The sequence below is a fragment of the Ahaetulla prasina genome, chromosome 1, assembly GCF_028640845.1.
Source record: "Ahaetulla prasina isolate Xishuangbanna chromosome 1, ASM2864084v1, whole genome shotgun sequence".
Lineage (NCBI taxonomy): Eukaryota > Metazoa > Chordata > Lepidosauria > Squamata > Colubridae > Ahaetulla > Ahaetulla prasina.
In genome coordinates, this window is record NC_080539.1 from 75076240 (window position 1) to 75095786 (window position 19547).

At 40.1% G+C, this 19547-nt stretch overlaps 1 protein-coding gene across 1 annotated transcript; it reads left to right on the forward strand.

Moving 5' to 3' along the window:
- The first annotated feature begins 857 nt into the window (after window positions 1-857).
- LOC131188841 (sulfotransferase 6B1-like) lies at window positions 858-14329 on the forward strand. The gene is made up of 7 exons (XM_058164444.1): window positions 858-1178; window positions 4197-4315; window positions 5083-5172; window positions 6539-6665; window positions 11231-11325; window positions 12728-12884; window positions 14116-14329. The coding sequence occupies exons 1-7, from the start codon at window positions 977-979 to the stop codon at window positions 14244-14246; spliced, it is 921 nt and encodes a 306-aa protein (XP_058020427.1). The 5' UTR covers window positions 858-976; the 3' UTR covers window positions 14247-14329.
- The last annotated feature ends 5218 nt before the right edge of the window (window positions 14330-19547 follow it).

The following is a 19547-nucleotide window of genomic DNA, read 5'->3' on the forward strand; positions in this document are numbered from 1 at the left end:
ATACTTTTTTTTAAAGATTATATGGCTGGTTGATACTATTGACATACATACTGTAGCTGTAATTCTAAATAACGTGGTTTTTTAAAAATATATTTCAGAGATATTACAGCATTAGTGGCAGATATCTGTAGCTCGGGTGTAAGATGAAGGTGAAGGTTTATTCTCCAAGCTTGTAGGTTGGTTTCTGAATGCTTTGGCACCAGGTTAGGTAACATTTTCAGTTCATTCTCCTAAACTCCGTTGAAGATGTTACCTAGCCTGGTGATAAAACGTTCGGAAACCAACCCACAAGCTCGGAGAATGAACCTTCACCCTCATATTACCTTTACCTTCAGCTCAACATAATTAGGCTTGGTCCCACACACAAACACATGTATTTTCAGGAAAATACCAGTATGCTAAATTATGGGGCACAAAGTTCACTGAACACAGATTTACAATCAAATAAAGATGTAGAGGTTGTTGCTACAAATTCCTCTACACACACACACACACCCCTCGTCAATCTAAACTCACTGTGTTTTTCACTTTGTGTTAGGTGCTCAATTTCAAAAGCAGATCTAGAATTTTAACATTCATGTTACTGATTTGACATAAAAAAAAAGTTCCATATAGTCCTCCCATTAAAGAAAGAAGAAACCTTTTATTTTAACCAATCGATACAGTTTCAAGCTGTTTACTTTGCATTCGTTCTGGCTTCTGGCACTGCAATCTCTCTCAAACTATTTGTTTTCTTCTTGGAAGAAAGTTCTGCTCTTCTACCACAGGTTAAGTAATTTGTACTCACAAAACTGTTACGTAATCAACGCACACCAGGATGTAGCGTGCAAAGACTAGTGATTCATGACTCTGTTCTGGGCACTTTTTTTTTTATTGAGCAAGAGAAAGGAGGCCTCAAAGAATCTGACTGCATAAACCTAGAGCTGCCTTTTGAAAGGATTCATAACAAGGCAGAGACTTCCAGCAAGAGAAAAGAATGGCTGAAGAAAATGAGAGTTTTGTGAAACAAATGAATAAGATATTTGATGAGAATAAAGACAACAAGGACGAAGAGCTTTTTTTTACTTTCAAAGGAGTTTTGTATCCTAACCGCCTTTGTAGTGCAGAAACTTTTGAAGCACTGGAAACTTTTGAAGCAAGAAAGGATGATATGCTGGTAATTGCTTATCCCAAATGTGGTGAGTATCTACTCTTCTTTCTTTCTCTTGCAAAGGAAAGAGGAACATTATACTGTGGCTTTTCATCACTTTTTTCATTTTGCTGCCTCTGGGATAATCTCAAGTTTATCGGCAATATATTACAAAATGACATCCTGAATATACCTTGAGTTTCAGTTGTCATCACCCTCAGCTATATGGTGGGAGGGTAGCATTTGTCATTCCCAAAAACAATCTAGAAGGGATGTGTTTGGGGAAGGCTGTACAATGGCTGGGCACCAAGTGAAACTGCTCAGCTTTTTATGATCCTAGAAGTCATCAATAATTTGCATAAACTGCCTGTTATATTCTGTTAAAAACAAAATGTTTTTGTTTTATTTTTGTATCCATTCCTCAAAAGTAATGTGATTAGGCTTGAGGACAGCATTTTAAAGATTTAGATCCTATGATGAGATGTCTTACCCTATCAGATGATCATTTGATATTTCTTTTGGCTAAGAATAGAGGCAGTCCTTGATTGGCAATCATTCATTATTAACTGTTCGCTGTTATAACAGCACATAAAATAGTGACTTACAACTGGTCCTCCTACATATGACCTTTGCAGCATCCCCACTGTCACATGATCAAAGTTCAGATGCTGGGCAATCTGCACGTATTTACAATTGCAGCATTCTGGGATCATGTGTTTGCAATTTGAGCCATGCAAAGTCAATGGGGGAAGCCAGATTCCATTATCAACCATGTTATATATTTTAACTACAGTAATTCACTTAACAACTCTGGCAAAAAGGTTGTAAAATCACATATCTCAATTAACAGGGGGTTCAACTAGAAGACCTCCAAGGTCCCTTCCAACTCTGTTATTCTTTATTCTGTTAACAATCGCCTCGTTTGGCCACAGCTAACTGAATGCAAAATTTAATTTTTAGAAAAAGATTATTTATCAGGAAAAAATTGAACAAAAATTCCTAGCCTCGTTATATCAAGAAAACATTTTTCTGTCAGTTGGTCATTGTAATGAAGACCTGGTTGGCTGGGTCCAAGAATCATATGCAAGGAGGCACTGTAGAAATTGGAAAGCTAAAACAAAAATAACCAGGCTTGTACATGTTGGGCCCTAACTCCTGGAACTGGATGAATGACTTATGTTGAGTTGAGATGCATATGCCTTGAAAAGACTGAAAAGATTCAGACTGAAAGTTTTCCTTAATTGATTAGTTGTTCCTGTCACTATGAACAGTGCAAAACAGGTATAACCTGGCCACAGTAATTCAGACTTTGGACATTGGCTACAGTCCAACAAAGTGGAACTACCTCTGTGAATGATAAACAACTTCCAATGATGGCAAAATACAGTTACTGGATAACATCCAGAACTCAAGAAAATATTATGGTATTTATAGGAATTTTTGCTTTTCCATACCTTTGGCTCCTGGGCTTCTTTGAAGAGAAAAGGTGGCACTTTGATATATTTCTCAATTGTCCCTCAATGGATTTTTTTTTTACCTGCTTACATAAAACCATACAGATTCACACAATATAAATAAGGATTACTACAGAGGCCTGAAACAAGAGACCTGGATTTTTGTTACTACAGACTTGTGGCAGCTCAAGTTAAAGCAATGGTTCTTTACTTTTGTTCTCAGCATTTTAAAGCTGGCAGATTTAAGGATGGTTGTGGATTATCTTCAGGCTGCTGTTGTTACTGATGGATTGGGAAGTGGAAGAAATGGTGTGACGAGGCTATAGATAACCTCCTTTGACACATATTTTAATATGCTCTGCAAATCGACTGCAATTTTGCCCTGGGGCTGTTTGAACATTTTATCCCAGTTGGTGACTAGAGGTCTTCCCAAATTCAGCACTATGTACTTAAAAAAGGAATCAACAGAGGTGCTGTCTCACCTCTGAACCTTAAAGGACCTATGGAAAAGAGGCAGGGGAAGGAGGACAAGAAAAAATATGACCTTTCATAAAGAGGTAAAGAAAGTATTGAATGCACCAGGAGATGTTGATGGTGATATAACTTGAGAACGGCCTCAATAGGTGAATGAAAATGCCAAATTCAGCTAAACATCTGGCCGATAGCGCAGCCAACCATAATAATAATAATAGTTTTATTAAACTTGTATGCTGTCCAACTCTCAATGACTCAATGAGAAGATAGAATAGTAGCAAAATGGCTGTGTGGACAGAGCAATTACAAGAGCACAGATGCCTACAAATCCCAAGAGCAGTGTTGGGATTCGGCCGGTTCACACCAGTTCAGGCAAACCAGTTATTAAATTACCCACCCACCCACCCCGGTATCAAAGTGGATTCTGGGCGCTGCGCTGCAATGGAGAAACGGGCTACTGGATGGCCGGGCAAGGGAAGGAGAAGGCCACTTTCCCTCTTTCTTCTCCCTGCTCTTTCTTCGTTCGTGCCAGCAAATCTGTTGCCCATTTCTCCATTGCAGTGCAGTGCCCAAGATCCACTTTGATAGTGGGGAAGGGGAGTAATTTAACAACCGGTTCGCCCAGGGTCAGGTTGGCTATCGGGGGGGGGGGTCATCCCTTATGTGCGGCAGAGCTGGAAGACGGGGGGGGGGCATGCCTCTCATGACAGCCAACCTGACCCTGGGCAAACCAGTTGTTAAATTATTTGAATCCCACCACTGCCTAAGAGGGCACCTGACTCAGCCTCTAGTAATGCTACTGGTTGAACCTTAGGTAGAATGGGCTGTGTAAATCAAGATCACTGCTTGCTTGTCCCCTAAATCTTGCAGACAAAATGTAGTCTTTGTAGATTAGGTGAAACAGCAAACCTGAGATTCACTTTCTAGCGATCATAGATTGGTATTATATCCAACCAGTGTCAACACATCACAAAATGTACAAGCTATAGTCTACATTTTCTAGATTTTTTTTTTCATTCATGATGCTTGGCATGCTGAAATTTTCCTTGGTTCAAGAAAACACATTTGTGTTCATGCTCATGGTTATAAAGTTAATGCAATCTGTAATCTAAATGTAGCTTACCTGTCTTCTCTTATAGGTACCAACTGGGTATTTCAAATTCTAACTGAAATGGTAGCTGCAATTACAAGTAATAAGGAGTCACAACTACGAAGACCCCACTTAATGCTTGAATTTGGAGGCCCAGAAAAATTTCTGGTCAGTATGAATTCAGTCTTTGCCTAGAATAATATAAGTGGTTAAATACACTGGATAATTTACCCTGCTTCAGCATATGGCAGCACCAGAGCTGAGCTTAACTGGCTGGGCTCTAGAGTTCTGGTTTGTAAGATACACTGAAGATTTTTTAAAATATTCTGGTATAAGGTAATGCCAAATTGTCATGGGCCAGAAAAAGCTGCATGTATGCATTCATGTACGTCATCAGGAAGTAAAGTCAGACTTGACAATGGTTTTATTTTTATTTTACAATCTACAGTAATTACAGCTCTTATATATTATTGCATTGTTTTGATAGAGTTAGAAACTTTGGGTTTATGAGCTTGTTCTAGAGCAGGATCAAAGAAAGATATTGATATGCAATTTTTTTAAAAAAACAAAACCTTTCAAAGTTATTTTACTTAGCCATTCCATAGGTATTGAGAGAATGTACTTCTAACTAACCAGCCTAATCCTCATTCTGGTTTTACTGTATGTTTTGGTTTGCTTGTGGAATTGCTTTGTGTATGCAAAAGAAATATGTAAGTGGAGCTGCCTCTCTAGAGCAGGGGGCAGGCCAGGACACTTGGTTTATAGATAGAGGAGATCCGGATGGTCATTATTACCATCTACATAATGAAGAGGCTAATGTGGACTTGCTAATGCGGATAGGTTTGCAGCAAACTGAACAGGTAATCCTCGATTATGACCACAATTGAGCCCAAATTTCATCAACAAAATTTTAGCATCTTTTGATTTGATTTCAGAAAATGAAAGAACAACCTTCTCCCCGTCATTATGTAACTCATCTCTACTACGATAACATTCCAAAATCCTTTCTGGAGAACAAAGTGAAGGTAAGGAATCAATTTCACTGTAAATACAATTGTCCAACAGAATTGCCTGGTTGCATCTCAGCTTGTAGATATTGAATATTATATATTTCTGAAGGTCACAAAAAATTAGTTCCTCTATATCAGTGGTAGTCAACCTGGTCCCTACCACCCACTAGTGGGCATTCCAGCTTTCATGGTGGGCTGTAGGGGTTTTGTCCGATACTGAAGCACTTTCCTTTTTTTTAATTTAATTGACTTTTTAAAAAATTTTCATAGCATTATTTAAAAACAGTTTCATTAGGTTTTCATAAAATTCCCCATGACAATTTAAATTTATGAAAATATATATTTGTATCGCCCATGCATAAGTTTAGTTCACGTAAGTGAAACTAAATGGCGCTATAGTGCAACCGCAAACAAACGAGCCTCATCCCAGAACAGCTCGCGCATCTCCCCTCACACCACCCAGCTGTAACAGACAAGCAGAGCTGGTAGCTGGCGCACCTCCCACATACCCAATCCACAATGTGTGAGAGGCATGCACAGATGACAATACACGGCGCATTACTGTGGGACCGGTGGGCGGTTAGAAAATTTTACTACTAATAGAGACACAAAAGTGGGCGGTAGCTATAAAAAGATTGACTACCCCTGCAAGCAAAGTTTCTGTTATGATCTATGAATTAAACCATAGTATATAATAATCATCATATCTTTTTCTTCAATATTTATCCAAAGTAATTGACATTCTGAAGATTTATCCAACTAATTCTCCAACTAAGAATGTTATTGAGACATATACTCAACATATGTCTTCTATATTACTGTTCTCCCTCCCTCCCTCCCTCCCTCCCTCTCTCTCTCTCTCTCTCTTTATTCATTTAATATGCTGCCCACCTCCCTGTTAAGGCAACTTGATGTACCTGTCTTCCTTGCAATATAGAAATACCTCTCCAATCTTGCTGGGAGTAAAGGAGTGGAAATCTTGCATATTATGATATAACAACCTCCCACTCTGAATGTGCATTTACATCGAATTGCCTGTCCTGAGGCCCAAGGCTCTGTTGCTCTGAAATCTTAAAATGTTGCTACAAAATTGTGAAGTTTAATAAAATAATGGATGCCAAGACAAAAACATTTGATTACATTTACATGTAACTACATTTACAATTGACAGCAAATAAAATGTTTTCGTCTTGACCTCATATATAACTTTTTAGGGTGTGATTCTCAGTATGCCATCATTCAAAGGCCAAATGCAAATTTTGGCATAGAAATCACAACCCTGATTTATGTCTTAGTTTCATTATATAAACACTGCAAACATCAACTGGCTGTTTATAATTCTTTTAAGTCACATTTAATGATTATCTATCTGTTTAAACAGATGCTGGTGGTATTTCGAAATCCCAAAGATGCAGCTACATCCTATTATCATTTTTACAACAAAAATCCTTTGCTCCCTAATGCCAGTTCTTGGGATGACTTCTTTCAAAAGTTTATGAGTGGCGAAGGTATGTTATCTTTGTTTGTTTATTTACCGTATATACTCGAGTATAAGCCGATCCGAATATAAGCCGAGGCACCTAATTTTACCACAAAAACTGGGAAAAACTATTGACTCGAGTATAAGCCGAGGGTGGGAAATGAGGCAGCTACTGGTCAATGTAAAAAATAAAGATAGAGCCAAGTAAAATAACATGAATATTTATTTGAACGAAAAACAATAAAAGTGCAAAAGGGGGAAGGAGGATTCCCAGCTTTAGAAAATTTAGAACTACGCCACCTTTGGTATGACCTGAGCATAGCTCATAAAATTATCTGCTACAATGTACTTCCTATCAATGACTACTTCAGCTTCAACCACAACAATACACGAGAACACAATAGATTCAAACTTAAAAGTGAACCTCTCCAATCTAGATTGCAGAAAATGTGACTTCAGTAACAGAGTTGTTAATGCCTGAATGTGCTACCTGACTCTGGTCTCTTCCCAAAATCCCCAAAGCCTTAACCAAAGACTATCTAGTATTGACCTCACCCCATTCCTAAGAGGTCTGTAAGGCGTGCATAAGAGCACCAGCGTGCCTACCGTCCCTGTCCTAATGTTCCCTTTAGTTGTATTCCTTTATGTATTCAATTCATGCTTATATTTATATAATTATTTAATATGTATTTGACAAAATAAAATGAATGAATGAATGAATAGAATAGAATAGAATAGAATTTTTATTGGCTAAGTGTGATTGGACACACAAGGAATGAATGAATGAATGAATGAATGAGTGAGTGAGTTACTTCAACAACATTGTCTCACAGAAATTGACAATACAACTGCAAGCATGAAAATGAGTCCTCCTTTAGCTTCCAAGGGACCAGGGTGCCTCTGAAGGTCAGTGCTCTAAGCACTAAGAACCCAGCACAAATCTAAGCCTGTATGCACACCAATAGTGAAAATACCCTGCACAGTGTCTCTTGGCAGAGAAGGTTAATTTTCATAGACGTTGGGGTGGCTCTTTTTTTTTTTTTGGCAGGGCAATAAGGATCTCTAATATCATTAAACCCAAGTGTGAGGAAAAGACAGCAGCTAAAATGTTAAGGCCAGTTGTGTGACCTTCTCCAATACAGTTGGCCTGGCTGTTTGCCAAAACTTAAAACACCCTCCCATCCCCCTCCCTGCTAAAGCTTCTTTCTTAAAACAATTGTGGTCTTTGCCTTCATGTCGCTCAACCTTTCACCTGCCAGGTTCCTAGCCTTCACCCTTGACCCACTGCTGTGTTTGCTTAGCATTGTGCCAATCGACTTTAGAAGTCTGTGTGTGTGTGTGTGTGTGTGAGAGAGAGAGAGAGAGAGAGGGAGGGAGTGCAAAAGGGGGAAGGAGGATTCCCAGCTCTAAACAAAGGGAAATCCCGGAATGCCAGCGAAGGCGGTGCTCGCTCCTCCTCCCTTGCTCAAAAGCCCCAATAACCTTCACCAGCAAGGCAGACCCCACGGAAGGAAGGGGACGGGCTGACTCACCGAGCATCTGGCTGAAGAGCAGCTGCTCCAGGTCGCCCAGCACGGTGAAGCACGGAGGGAGAAGAAAGAATGAAAGAAGGGGAGGAACGGCCCCTCCTTTCTCTCTCTCTCTCTCTTCCAGCGCCACGGAACAGAAGGGGACTAGGGCGCGCACACACACGCCCAGCTTCTGAAGCACGGAGGGAGAAGAAAGAATGAAAGAAGGGGAGGAACGGCCCCTCCTTTCTCTCTCTCTCTCTTCCAGCGCCGCGGAACAGAAGGGGACTAGGGCGCGCACACACACGCCCAGCTTCTGAAGCACGGAGGGAGAAGAAAGAATGAAAGAAGGGGAGGAACGGCCCCTCCTTTCTCTCTCTCTCTTCCAACGGGAAAACGCCTTTCGCTATGGGGAGAGGAGGGAGGAGGGAGGAGGTTGGCTTGCTTATTCAACCCTTCCCGGCTAGCCATCCAGCCCTTCCCAGGAGAAGGCGAGGAGTTTTGGGCGAGCGACCTTTTGCTAGAAAGCGCAGCTGCTGCCCCAACACCACCAGTTGGGGCGGAGCCGGTGAGCTGCAGTAACTCCCGCCAGGCTATGCATTGGCGCTGGAAGCCCTGGCGGTGCAGTCCTTCTCGGCTGAGGGAGGAGGGTTTTCCCCTCTTCTCTCTCCCGCTGCGCCTGAACATCTGCCTAGCAACAATGACGACACGGGAGAACCTTTTTCTACTGGTTGAGCTTGGCCAATCGCCGCTTGCTCTGAGTTGCTGCATTGTTTGTTCACCCGGGCGTCTCAATTTACCAGAAAGCGGAACGCGAGTTTGAGGGTCGCTGGCGGGATGGCGCTGCGCTCTGCGCCGCCGCGAGAGCCACCCAAAGGCCAGAAGAAAGGTCATTCCATCGAGTAATGGAGCGGCTCCTTCCTCTCCGCCTTACCCATGCTGTGCGAGCCGGCTGGGCTGCAACCGCCGCCGCCGCTCCTTCCTCAGCCTCCCGGGCTCGCGCTCTAGCAGCCGCCAAGCTCAGGCGGACTGCAGCTCCCATCAGCACTGCACGGCGCGATTCGGGCAGGAGGAGTCGGGCTCGCTCCGTGGCGGTGGTGGCGGCGGCGGCAGCGCGCCACCGCCACAGAGCGAGCCCGACCTCCTGCCCGAATCGCGCCTGCGCGAGTGCTGATGGGGAGCTGCCGAGTCCGCCTGAGCTTGGCGGCTGCTAGAGCGCGAGCCCCGGGAGGCTGAGGAAGGAGCGGCGGCGGCGGGGTTGCAGCCCAGCCGGGCTCGCACAGCATGGGTAAGGCGGGAGAGGAAGGAGCCTTCGCCCATTACTCGATGGAATGACCTTTCTTCTGGCCTTTGGGTGGCTCTCGCGGCGAAGCTCGCGGTCGGGAAACCTCCTCCTCAGCCGAGAAGGCTGGCGGCCCTGCCCAGCCCTCTCACTGCACCACCAGGGCTTCCCCGCGCCAATGCACAGTCCGCCAAGTTTGCGCCGTCCGCCCACCAGACACGGGAATGGGGGCCGGCCTGGGGGCGACAAATCCCGCGAGACCTCGGCGGGCCCGCTCCCCGTCCCTCCCATGGGAGTCCGTTCGGTACCCCCTCCTGTGCGGGGTTCCCGAAGACGTAGACTCGAGTATAAGCCGAGGGGACGTTTTTCAGCACAAAAAACGTGCTGAAAAACTCGGCTTATACTCGAGTATATACGGTATTTATAAAATGTATTGGCTGCCATCTTACCATAAGATAATTCTGGGCAGTTTACAGAAAAAAAAATGACATTAAACATAAGTAAATTAAAATCAAAGATTAAAATATAAGGACAAGTGGGGAGGGCGGGAGTGGAGTGGGGCGAAGGTGGGATCTGTTGTTATTCGATCAACCACCTCCACTGGGGCCTATTTCCCCATTGGGGGCCCCAAGCCAATTGGCAGAATCAGGTCTTTAGCTCTTATAAAAGGATAGGAAAGTTAGGGCTAACCTCACATTCTCACAATATATATTCCTTTTGGTCTTCTCAAAGCCTCCCATTTACAATTCTGTTTAGTCTGAAAATGTTTAAATTGGAATTGTGTCCTATCTAAGTGATTGCATAGAACAGGGGTCCCCAACCTTTCGGACCTCAGGACCTAAATTCATAATTTTAAATCCCACGGACTACTAATATGAGTATATTTGCAGTAGATATACCTACACTTCTTTGGAAAACATTCCAAAGATAATTTGTATATAAATAATATTGTAGAAACGATATCATGGCACAGCTTATGATACATAGTACATCCTCATTTTTTTCCCAACAATATGGTGATAACAAAAGAGGTGACTCCAAATTTTGGGATGCCCTTCTAATTCTTCTTGTGATCAGAAGGCAATACTGAATAAGAGCAGTTAAAGAAGCCCCCATCTTAAAAAAGAGTGTACTTTATTTATTACTTCAACATTTATTACTTCAGCAGCTCAAGTCTAGAAATGGAAATGCAGACAAATTGAAATAATATATGAAATTTAAAATAAAATACAGATATTTCCCATATGTTTCTAACTACCGTATTTATGAAGGGAATTACTAAGCATAGTCTTCAGATTAATTTTTAGCTAAAAATGTGATATGCTTGACCATCACAAAATTATCACACTTTTCCAGAACTTTTTGGAGGATCAGAAATTCTTTTCTCCCCTCTCCTTGATGTGATAAAAGAATTCTCACATAGCACAAAACTGATCCAATAAAAGAGAATGATATCATTACAAGTAGTATCAGACTTGTCTTAACAAGCTATGATTCGGATTATAATAATTTATCACTAACTGAATTAGAGCAAACTTAGTTAAATTTCATCAAAGTTGGCTTGCTTATTTTATTTGCATATTATAAAAATGTTTCCTCTGCAGGTCAGCCTGGAGGCAGTATTACATTGGACCCTATCCAGCTAACTCGTACTTACAATAGACTCAATGACATCAGATTAAAATAGCCATGATAAACCTGGTTCCAATCCAGTTTATATGATTGAGATTGTTACATTTTTCTTGTCTCGTGTAGAGAACTTAATTAGCTGGTGAGATAGAGATTGTGTACATTTCATTTCAGTTGCGTGGAGTTCCTACTTTGACCATGCTCTTGCTTGGGACAAACATATGGATGAAGAAAATATAATGATAATCACCTATGAAGAACTGAAAGAAGTAAGTCTTTTAGAAATTATAATATTTGTATTACACATTCATTTTTCTGTATATTACGCATTCATTTTTCTGTAGCCTGTAGCTATGAAGGAAACCTCCAGCATTCCCCAATACGGGCAACTTCTTGTTGGTCGGTGAAGTGTGTCAGAGTCTATACAGACTCTGCACAACTTGTTGACTGCTTAAGGGAACAGTGACGACAGCTTTAAGCTGCTTCAGGTATGGTCAGAGACACAATGAGGTCAATGGCATAGGCCTAACAAAGTGCAGGGCATAAGTAGGAAAGACTTCTATTCTTCTATCCTATGTGTCGTAGGATGACTGGGAAATGAGCTAAGTTGAATTGACATATCATTCTTTGTCACTTTTTGTTTAAGCATGGTTTCTTGGTTAGTATGATAATCCATAAACTATGGCTTATGAATCACAATGGCTAGAATTATTCAACACCTAAACCACAAATAAACTTACTTTTAGTGCAGTGTAAAAAATTTAGCCTTGTTCTTTAGTGTTTGGTCTCAGTGCTATGCTTTGAATTTTCTGTGTTGCAAAGTTTCATAATTAATATAGGCTATTGTCATTACTTAATCTACTTGATATCCAGGTTATTTGGGTTAAATATTTTTAAATGAAAATATAAATGGTCTTTCTACAGTTAGGGGCAATCCTAATTCAGGGTCTATAAATGCTAGCAAAGCTGAAATACATATTAATAATTGGATTTGCAAAAATGAAAAATATATGTAAATATTTAACAGCACAATGTTGTACATGTGACCCTCAGAAGTTAAAGCTTTGTACTATAAGCCCGGAAACCTTGAACATAATAATTTTTACCTCTGCATATCATTTACTTCCTCTCTTTAATAAAGACATCAATGCACCATAATACTGTACTTTTCTATAACCTGGTTGGGGAATTCTGGGAGCTAAAGTTCATGCTTATCAGTGTTGAGATACACTTAACTCTAACTCATCCCAGTCTTGGGTGTCAAAACAGTGTACAGTATATAGGTAGTCCTCACTCAACAACTGTCACATTTGGTAACTATTCATGATTACTCTGCTGAAAATGTAACTTTACAACTGGTCCTCATACTTATGACCATCACATCATCCCCACAATCATATGGTTGAGATTTAGATGCTTGGCAATTGCAGGGTAGTTACAACCTTCACAAAGTCCCATGGTCATGTTATCACTTCTTATATACTTCACAGCTGGCTTCCAACAAGCAGAGTTAATGAAGAAGCCGATAGTAAAATCCCAAGTCACAGTCATGTGATGTCTCCCTTAACAGCAAACTGAGTTGCCGGTCCCACTTGTTGTTGTAAAATGAAGACTTCCTGTATTATTTTAAATGCTTCTAGAGGTGAAATAATTGATTGTACTATTTTACAGAACCTTCTGGAAGGAGTCAAACGAATTGCTGACTTTTATGAACTCCCTCTGTCTGATGAGATTATTAAGTCTGTTGCAGATAAGGTTACCTTTCAAGCAATGAGCAGGAAATCTCCGGAAGTTCTTGGTCACTTTGCTTCTGTTATTTTCAGAAAAGGTATTGTTTCCCTCAGGTCTCAAGATTGCAGTGTTAAGAAGTTGTTTCTTCAAAGAACACACATGTCCTCTAGTGGAGATAATTAATATTAAAAGCAACAACTAAGGTTTATGATTTGCTATAGTATCAGTACTTTGACAGCCTATTTCAAAGTTTTGCCTATCTGCTGCATTGCAGAATAGAGGAACGGAAATCCTTTTAAAGACATTGAAATGTCTTTTTACTTTTATCATCATATGTAAAATATAAACCTGATCTAATATGTATATTTCATACTTTAAATAAACAGATATAGTCATGAATCCTGCCACCACAGAAGCAACCTACCACCCTCCAAATGTTTTGGGTGTTAATTACCGCTATCACTTCATTTGGTTTATTCCTAAGTGTCTTAGGCTACAAAGCTTTACTATCTGGAACACCCATTAAATTGAACAGGGCTTATTTCTGAGTAATTTATTTATTTATTTATTTATTTATTTATTTATCTATTTATTTATTTTTGTATTTTTCATCAAGCATGTATTTTATGACAGATACAGGTATAAACATAATTATAAATACATGAAAAGGATACGAATAAAAGAAAACATTAGGACAGGGACGGTAGGCATGCTGGTGCGCTTATGCACGTCCCTTACAGACCTATTAGGAATGGGGTGAGGTCTACAATAGACAGTCTAAGGTTAAACTTTTGGGGATTTGGGGGAAGAAATCACAGAGTCAGGTAGTGCATTCCAGGCGTTGACAACTGTTACTGAAGTCGTATTTTCTGCAGTCTAGTTTGGATCGGTTTACCATGAGTTTGTATCTATTGTGTGCTCTTGTATTGTTTTGGTTGAAGCTGAAGTATTCATTGGCTGGTAGGACATTGTAGCAGATGATTTTATGTACTATGCTTAGGTCAGACCGAAGATGATGAAGTTCTAAGTTGTCTAAGCCCAAAATTTTGAGTCTGGTGGCATAAAGTATTTTGTTGCAAGCAGAGGAGTGGAGGACTCTTCTTGTGAAATATCTCTGGACTCATTCGATTGTATTAATGTCTGATATGCAGTGTGGGTTCCAGACAGATGAGCTGTATTCAAGAATTTAAAAAAAGCTGTAGAATTGCATATGAATACATTACAAAGCATATAAATTATGCATGATTCCACATTCCAAAGATGTTTCAAACTATTGAACTTTTATAGATGAAGACATAACTAATTCTTTTTTCATTGATCCTCTACAGGTGAAGTGGGGGATTGGAGAACTTTGTTCACTGAAGCTCAGAGCAAAGAAATGGATGCAAAATTTGAAGCATGTTTAGCTGGGACTAAACTGGGTGCAAAACTAAAATATGATAAATATTGCAAATTTTAAGATTTGTACTTTTGAAATAAAGACATAGCTTTTCTAAATGAGAAATTAAATTAATAAACTAATAAAAAATATATTTCAAGATGCTTTACTGTTTGGTTTTGCTTTATGTTTATTCAATCTAATTTTAACTTTCAAACAAGATTTAGGAATTAGCAAGTAAATGCTGTGAAAGTGTTATTATGAAATTGTCTTATATTTTTAATAACCATCATTCTTCAAAGAGACAACAATTCTATCCCTTTTGAAACAACATTGCAGTTTACAAACACTTTTGTCATATCTAATCCTGCCAAAAGTCAGAGATTCAACATCTTTTCTTGCTGATATCTTCGTTTGGCAGAAAATATTGTAGAAGAAAGTAGAAAGTATTCTGCTATTCTAGATCTAATCCTTACCAAGAGAGAAGGATTGGTTGAAGAAGGTACACCTTGGAAAGAAGTATTCATAGTATCCTTGAATTCATTATATTCAGAAGAGAAACAGCTCAGAAGAGTCAACACTGCATACAAGACTTCAGAAGAGGAGATTCTAATGAACTCCATTGGAGGATACACTGGATTTAATCCTTAATGGGAAAAGGATCTAGGAAGGATAGAAATATCTATGATATGAGATTTTGAAGGGACAAATTGTCATAATAAAATAAGCATGCCCAATTGAGTAGAGAGGAAGGATACTAATTTAACATTCAGATGATTATATTTAAATACAGGTGACTAAATTATGAACATTTCATGGTTTAAATTGTTTTTAATTTGTAATGGCTTTTGTGGTTATATTTTTGGTAATTTTGTGTTTTTTACTTTGTGCACCATCAAGAGACACATATGGGAGATATCAGTTTTTAAAAAATATTTTATCCTGCCTTTTTTATATACAGTTCAAAGCAGCAAATATTCCTTCCTTCTCCTATTTTCCCCCACAATCACCCTATGAGGTGAGTTGGGCTGAGAGAGAGAGTGACTGTCCTAAAGTCACCCGGCTGTTTTTTCATACCTAAGAACTCTGTCTCCTGGTTTCTAGGCCAGCACCTTAACCACCACATCAAACTGTCTCTCTCTTCTTCCGTCCTTCCCCCTCTCTCATCAAATAATAAATAAATAAGACTATTCATTTTTTTTGCTTCTGCTGTAAAGATATAAATATCTTCAGAACCAGCAAGTGTTTTTTTTTGAGCTTCCACTAGCAAATGTGCAATACAGTGGTGAAATTCTACCGTTTGCACTGGTTCAGGCGAACTGGTAGTGATAAAATCTACCGGTTCACAGAGGTAAAGGTAAAGGTTCCCCTCGCACATACGTGCTAGTCGTTGCCGACTCTAGGGGGCGGTGCTCATCTCCGTTTCAAAGCCGAAGAGCCAGCACTGTCCGAAGACGTCTCCGTGGTCATGTGGCCAGCATGACTCGACACCAAAAGCGCACGGAATGTGGTTACCTTCCCACCAAAGGTGGTCCCTATTTTTTCTACTTGCATTTTTACGTGCTTTCGAAACTGCTAGGTTGGCAGAAGCTGGGATAAGTAACAGGAGCTCACCCTGTTACACGGCAGCACTAGGGATTCGAACCGCTGAGCTGCCGACCTTTCGATCGACAAGCTCAACGTCCTAGTCCCTGAGCCACTGCGTCCCTTTTACCGGTTCACAGAACTGGTAGTAAAAAAAGGCTACCGGTTGGTCTGAACCAGTATTTCTGACGATCAGCTGTGCTGCACTATTTATATTCGCTAGAAAGCAGGAAATCCTGCTTTCCAGCAAATCTAAATAGCGCGACACAGCTGTTCCCCCCCTGCTGTTCTACTTACCTTGTTAAGTTAAGGAAAAACCCTTCCATACTTCCATCTCTCACAATACTTGACAACACAGTATCAACAGTAGAAACCTTCAAATTTCTGGGTTCTATCATATCGCAAGATCTCAAATGGACAGCTAACATCAAAAACATCATTAAAAAAGGACAACAAAGAATGTTCTTTCTGCGCCAACTCAGTAAGCTCAAACTGCCCAAGGAGCTGCTGATCCAATTCTACAGAGGAATTATTGAGTCTGTCATTTGCACCTCTATAACTGTCTGGTTCGGTTCTGCAACCCAACAAGAAAAACACAGACTTCAGAGGATAATTAGAACTGCAGAAAAAATAATTGCTACCAACTTGCCTTCCATTGAGGACCTGTATACTGCACGAATCAAGAAGAGGGCCGTGAAAATATTTGCAGATCCCTCGCATCCTGGACATAAACTGTTTCAACTCCTACCCTCAAAACGACGCTATAGAGCACTGCACACCAGAACAACTAGACACAAGAACAGGTTTTTCCCGAAGGCCATCACTCTGCTAAACAAATAATTCCCTCAACACTGTCAGACTATTTACTAAATCTGCACTACTATTAATCGTTTCATAGTTCCCATCGCCAATCTCTTTCCACTTATGACTGTATGACTATAACTTGTTGCTGGCAATCCTTATGATTTATATTGATATATTGATCATCAATTGTGTTGTAAATGTTGTACCTTGATGAAGGTATCTTTTCTTTTATGTACACTGAGAGCAAATGCACCAAGACAAATTCCTTGTGTGTCCAATCACACTTGGCCAATAAAAAATTCTATTCTATTCTATTCTAAGTGTCCTTTTTTCATGCAAAGCGCATGTTTAGCGCACACTGCACATGCACAAGCTTGCAGCATGCATTTGGTGCACATTGTGCATGCTCATGCAACGTGTGTTTGGCGTGCACTGCACATGCGTGGGCAGTGAACCAGTGGCAAACCGCAAAGGATTTCACCACTGATGCAATATACTAATATTACTGATTTTCCATTCAAGATTTCTGCAAAGATTTTTTGGTAATATCTGCAGCATGTTTTGTTTGCTTGAAACAACTATTGTAACATCTCCTTTCATTAAGACAGTTATCAGTCACATACCACTCATTCATTATCAGAAAATTGAATGAGAGGTTCATTCACAGGAATGGGTAGAGTCATAGGCTATTTTTCAATCACTGATTTAAGCACTACACAACCATCTTATCAAAATAAAGAAGTGCCAACGTAATATTGGCTTCCCATCACCAATCTCCTTCCCGCCTTCTTAGATTCCAGGCTAAGTCATGTTAACCTGATTTCATGTATATTAGTTTTAGGTAATCTCCGATGGCATTAATGCCAACTCCCTTCAGGACATCACCTACTGATGCAAAGCATCTCCCCATGTATAATTGAGGTCAAACAGCACATATAGGGTGCTTCCTAGCATTGTTATACAACTCTATCAATTTGGAAATTTCACTAGGAACACTCTAGGCAACAGCGTACACTTTTGTCCCGCATGCCATTTGCGTGTCACCAAAAACAAAAATCTAAAGTTTTAAAATAAAGTAAAATTAGGAAATATATGGAAAGATGTTCCATAAAATTAAACATTACCTATAAAAATTACTAAATTCAGCCAAGCAGTACCAACACTTCCTTTTCTAATTTGGGTAATTATAACAGGACACATAGAAAAATGAGAGCACAAGTAGACTCCCATGACTGTGGAGCTACCTAGCTCTTATATGGATGGATGATTGAAAATGATTGAAATTGATTAGCAACCATGACACTTTCTTCATTATTTCAGGAAGAAAATTACCTAAATGGATACAAGGAAACAGAAAATCAACTGTGCCCAGTTCAACAGGTGTAATTATTTTCATGATGTTTCAGTGAAAAAGCAGGAATGCTTTTGATATTGAATAAGGATGGATAAAATATAGAAATCTGCTTTCCTATTCTCTACCTCATTGAAAACACAATGAGTTAAAAAATAGGGAGTAGCGACAGATATGAAAGGAACTCAAGAAACATACATGGATGGAAGATCAAATACTGAAAAAGAAAATGCTGCCTTGGCCTTGATAACCATAAGACATGAAGCATGTGTGTACATCTTTTATACCTCACCTCTCAACATACCTTCATCAGGTTTTCCAATATAACAAAAGGCAAAGAATTATCCATTGATCTTTGTCTTCTGAGCAGATTAATTGTCTGATTGTTGTTATTGTTGTTCAATCATGTCTGGCTCTTTGTGACCCATGGACCATTGTATTCCCTTCCCCTCTTCCACTTTCTTCCACTTTCTTCCACTTTCTCCCGGAGTTTGCCCAAACTCATGTTTGCTGTGACAAAGACACTGTCTAACCATCTTGTTCTATACAATTGTCTGCAATCTTTCCCAATATCAGGGTCTTTTACAATAAATTATTTCTTCGCATTAGGTGGCCAAAATATTTGAGCTTCTACTTCAGTATCTGTCTTTTAAAAGAAAAGTCAGGGTTGATTCTCTTTAGGATTGGCTGAATTGATCTCCCTGTAGTCTAAGGGACTCTCAAGAGTCTTCTCCAACCCCACAATTCGAAAGCATTAATTCTTCAGCACTCAGCTTTCCTTATCATCCAACTCTCACAGCCATTACATTACTACTGGGAAAACCATAGTTTTGACTTTACAGACCTTTGATGGAAATGTGATGTCTTTGCTTTTTAATATGCTGTCTAGGTTTGCCATAGCTTTCTACCCAAAGAGCAGTGACCATTCACAGTGACCTTGGAGCCAATAAAACAAATTCTATCACAGCTTCCATTTCTTCCTCTTCTTTTTGGCAGGAGGTGATGAGACCAGACACATGATCTTAGTTTTGTTTTTTTTATGCTGAGTTTCAGGCGAACTTTTGCACTTTCCTCTTTCACGCTCATGAAGAGGCTCTTTAGTTCCTCCTCACTTTCTGCCACAGCTAACCCCATAGGTTAAAATTTCTCCCAGAAATCTTAATTCTGGCTTGTGATTCATCTATCCAGTTATTTTGTATGATGTATTCTGCACATACAATAAGTTAAATAAACAGGGTAGCAATATACAGCTTTGCGTTGTCTGATTATGTGTCATCAACTCAATATCAACTCTTAGCGACCAGGTAGATTTTCTCCATGATGATCTGTCCCTCTCCTGATCTTTCAGGTACAAGCACTGTTAGGTTTGGGTATTGACGAGGCAGGAGACCAGGTTAGTGACAACAGCTCTTTAATATAGTGTGACCCAGCAAAACTCTGGAGAAAAACCTCTCCTTATATACACTTCAGCCAGAGGCTGTATCCAATCAGAAACGAGATACTTCCCGCCTAAAACTCCCGCCAAAACTTACAGTAATACATTACACTCCTCCCCTCCCAGAAGGCACTTTGCCAATATTTGCATATTACTTCTCTACGTAGTCCTGCAGTGCGTGGGCGTCTCCTGACTCTCCGGACCTGCG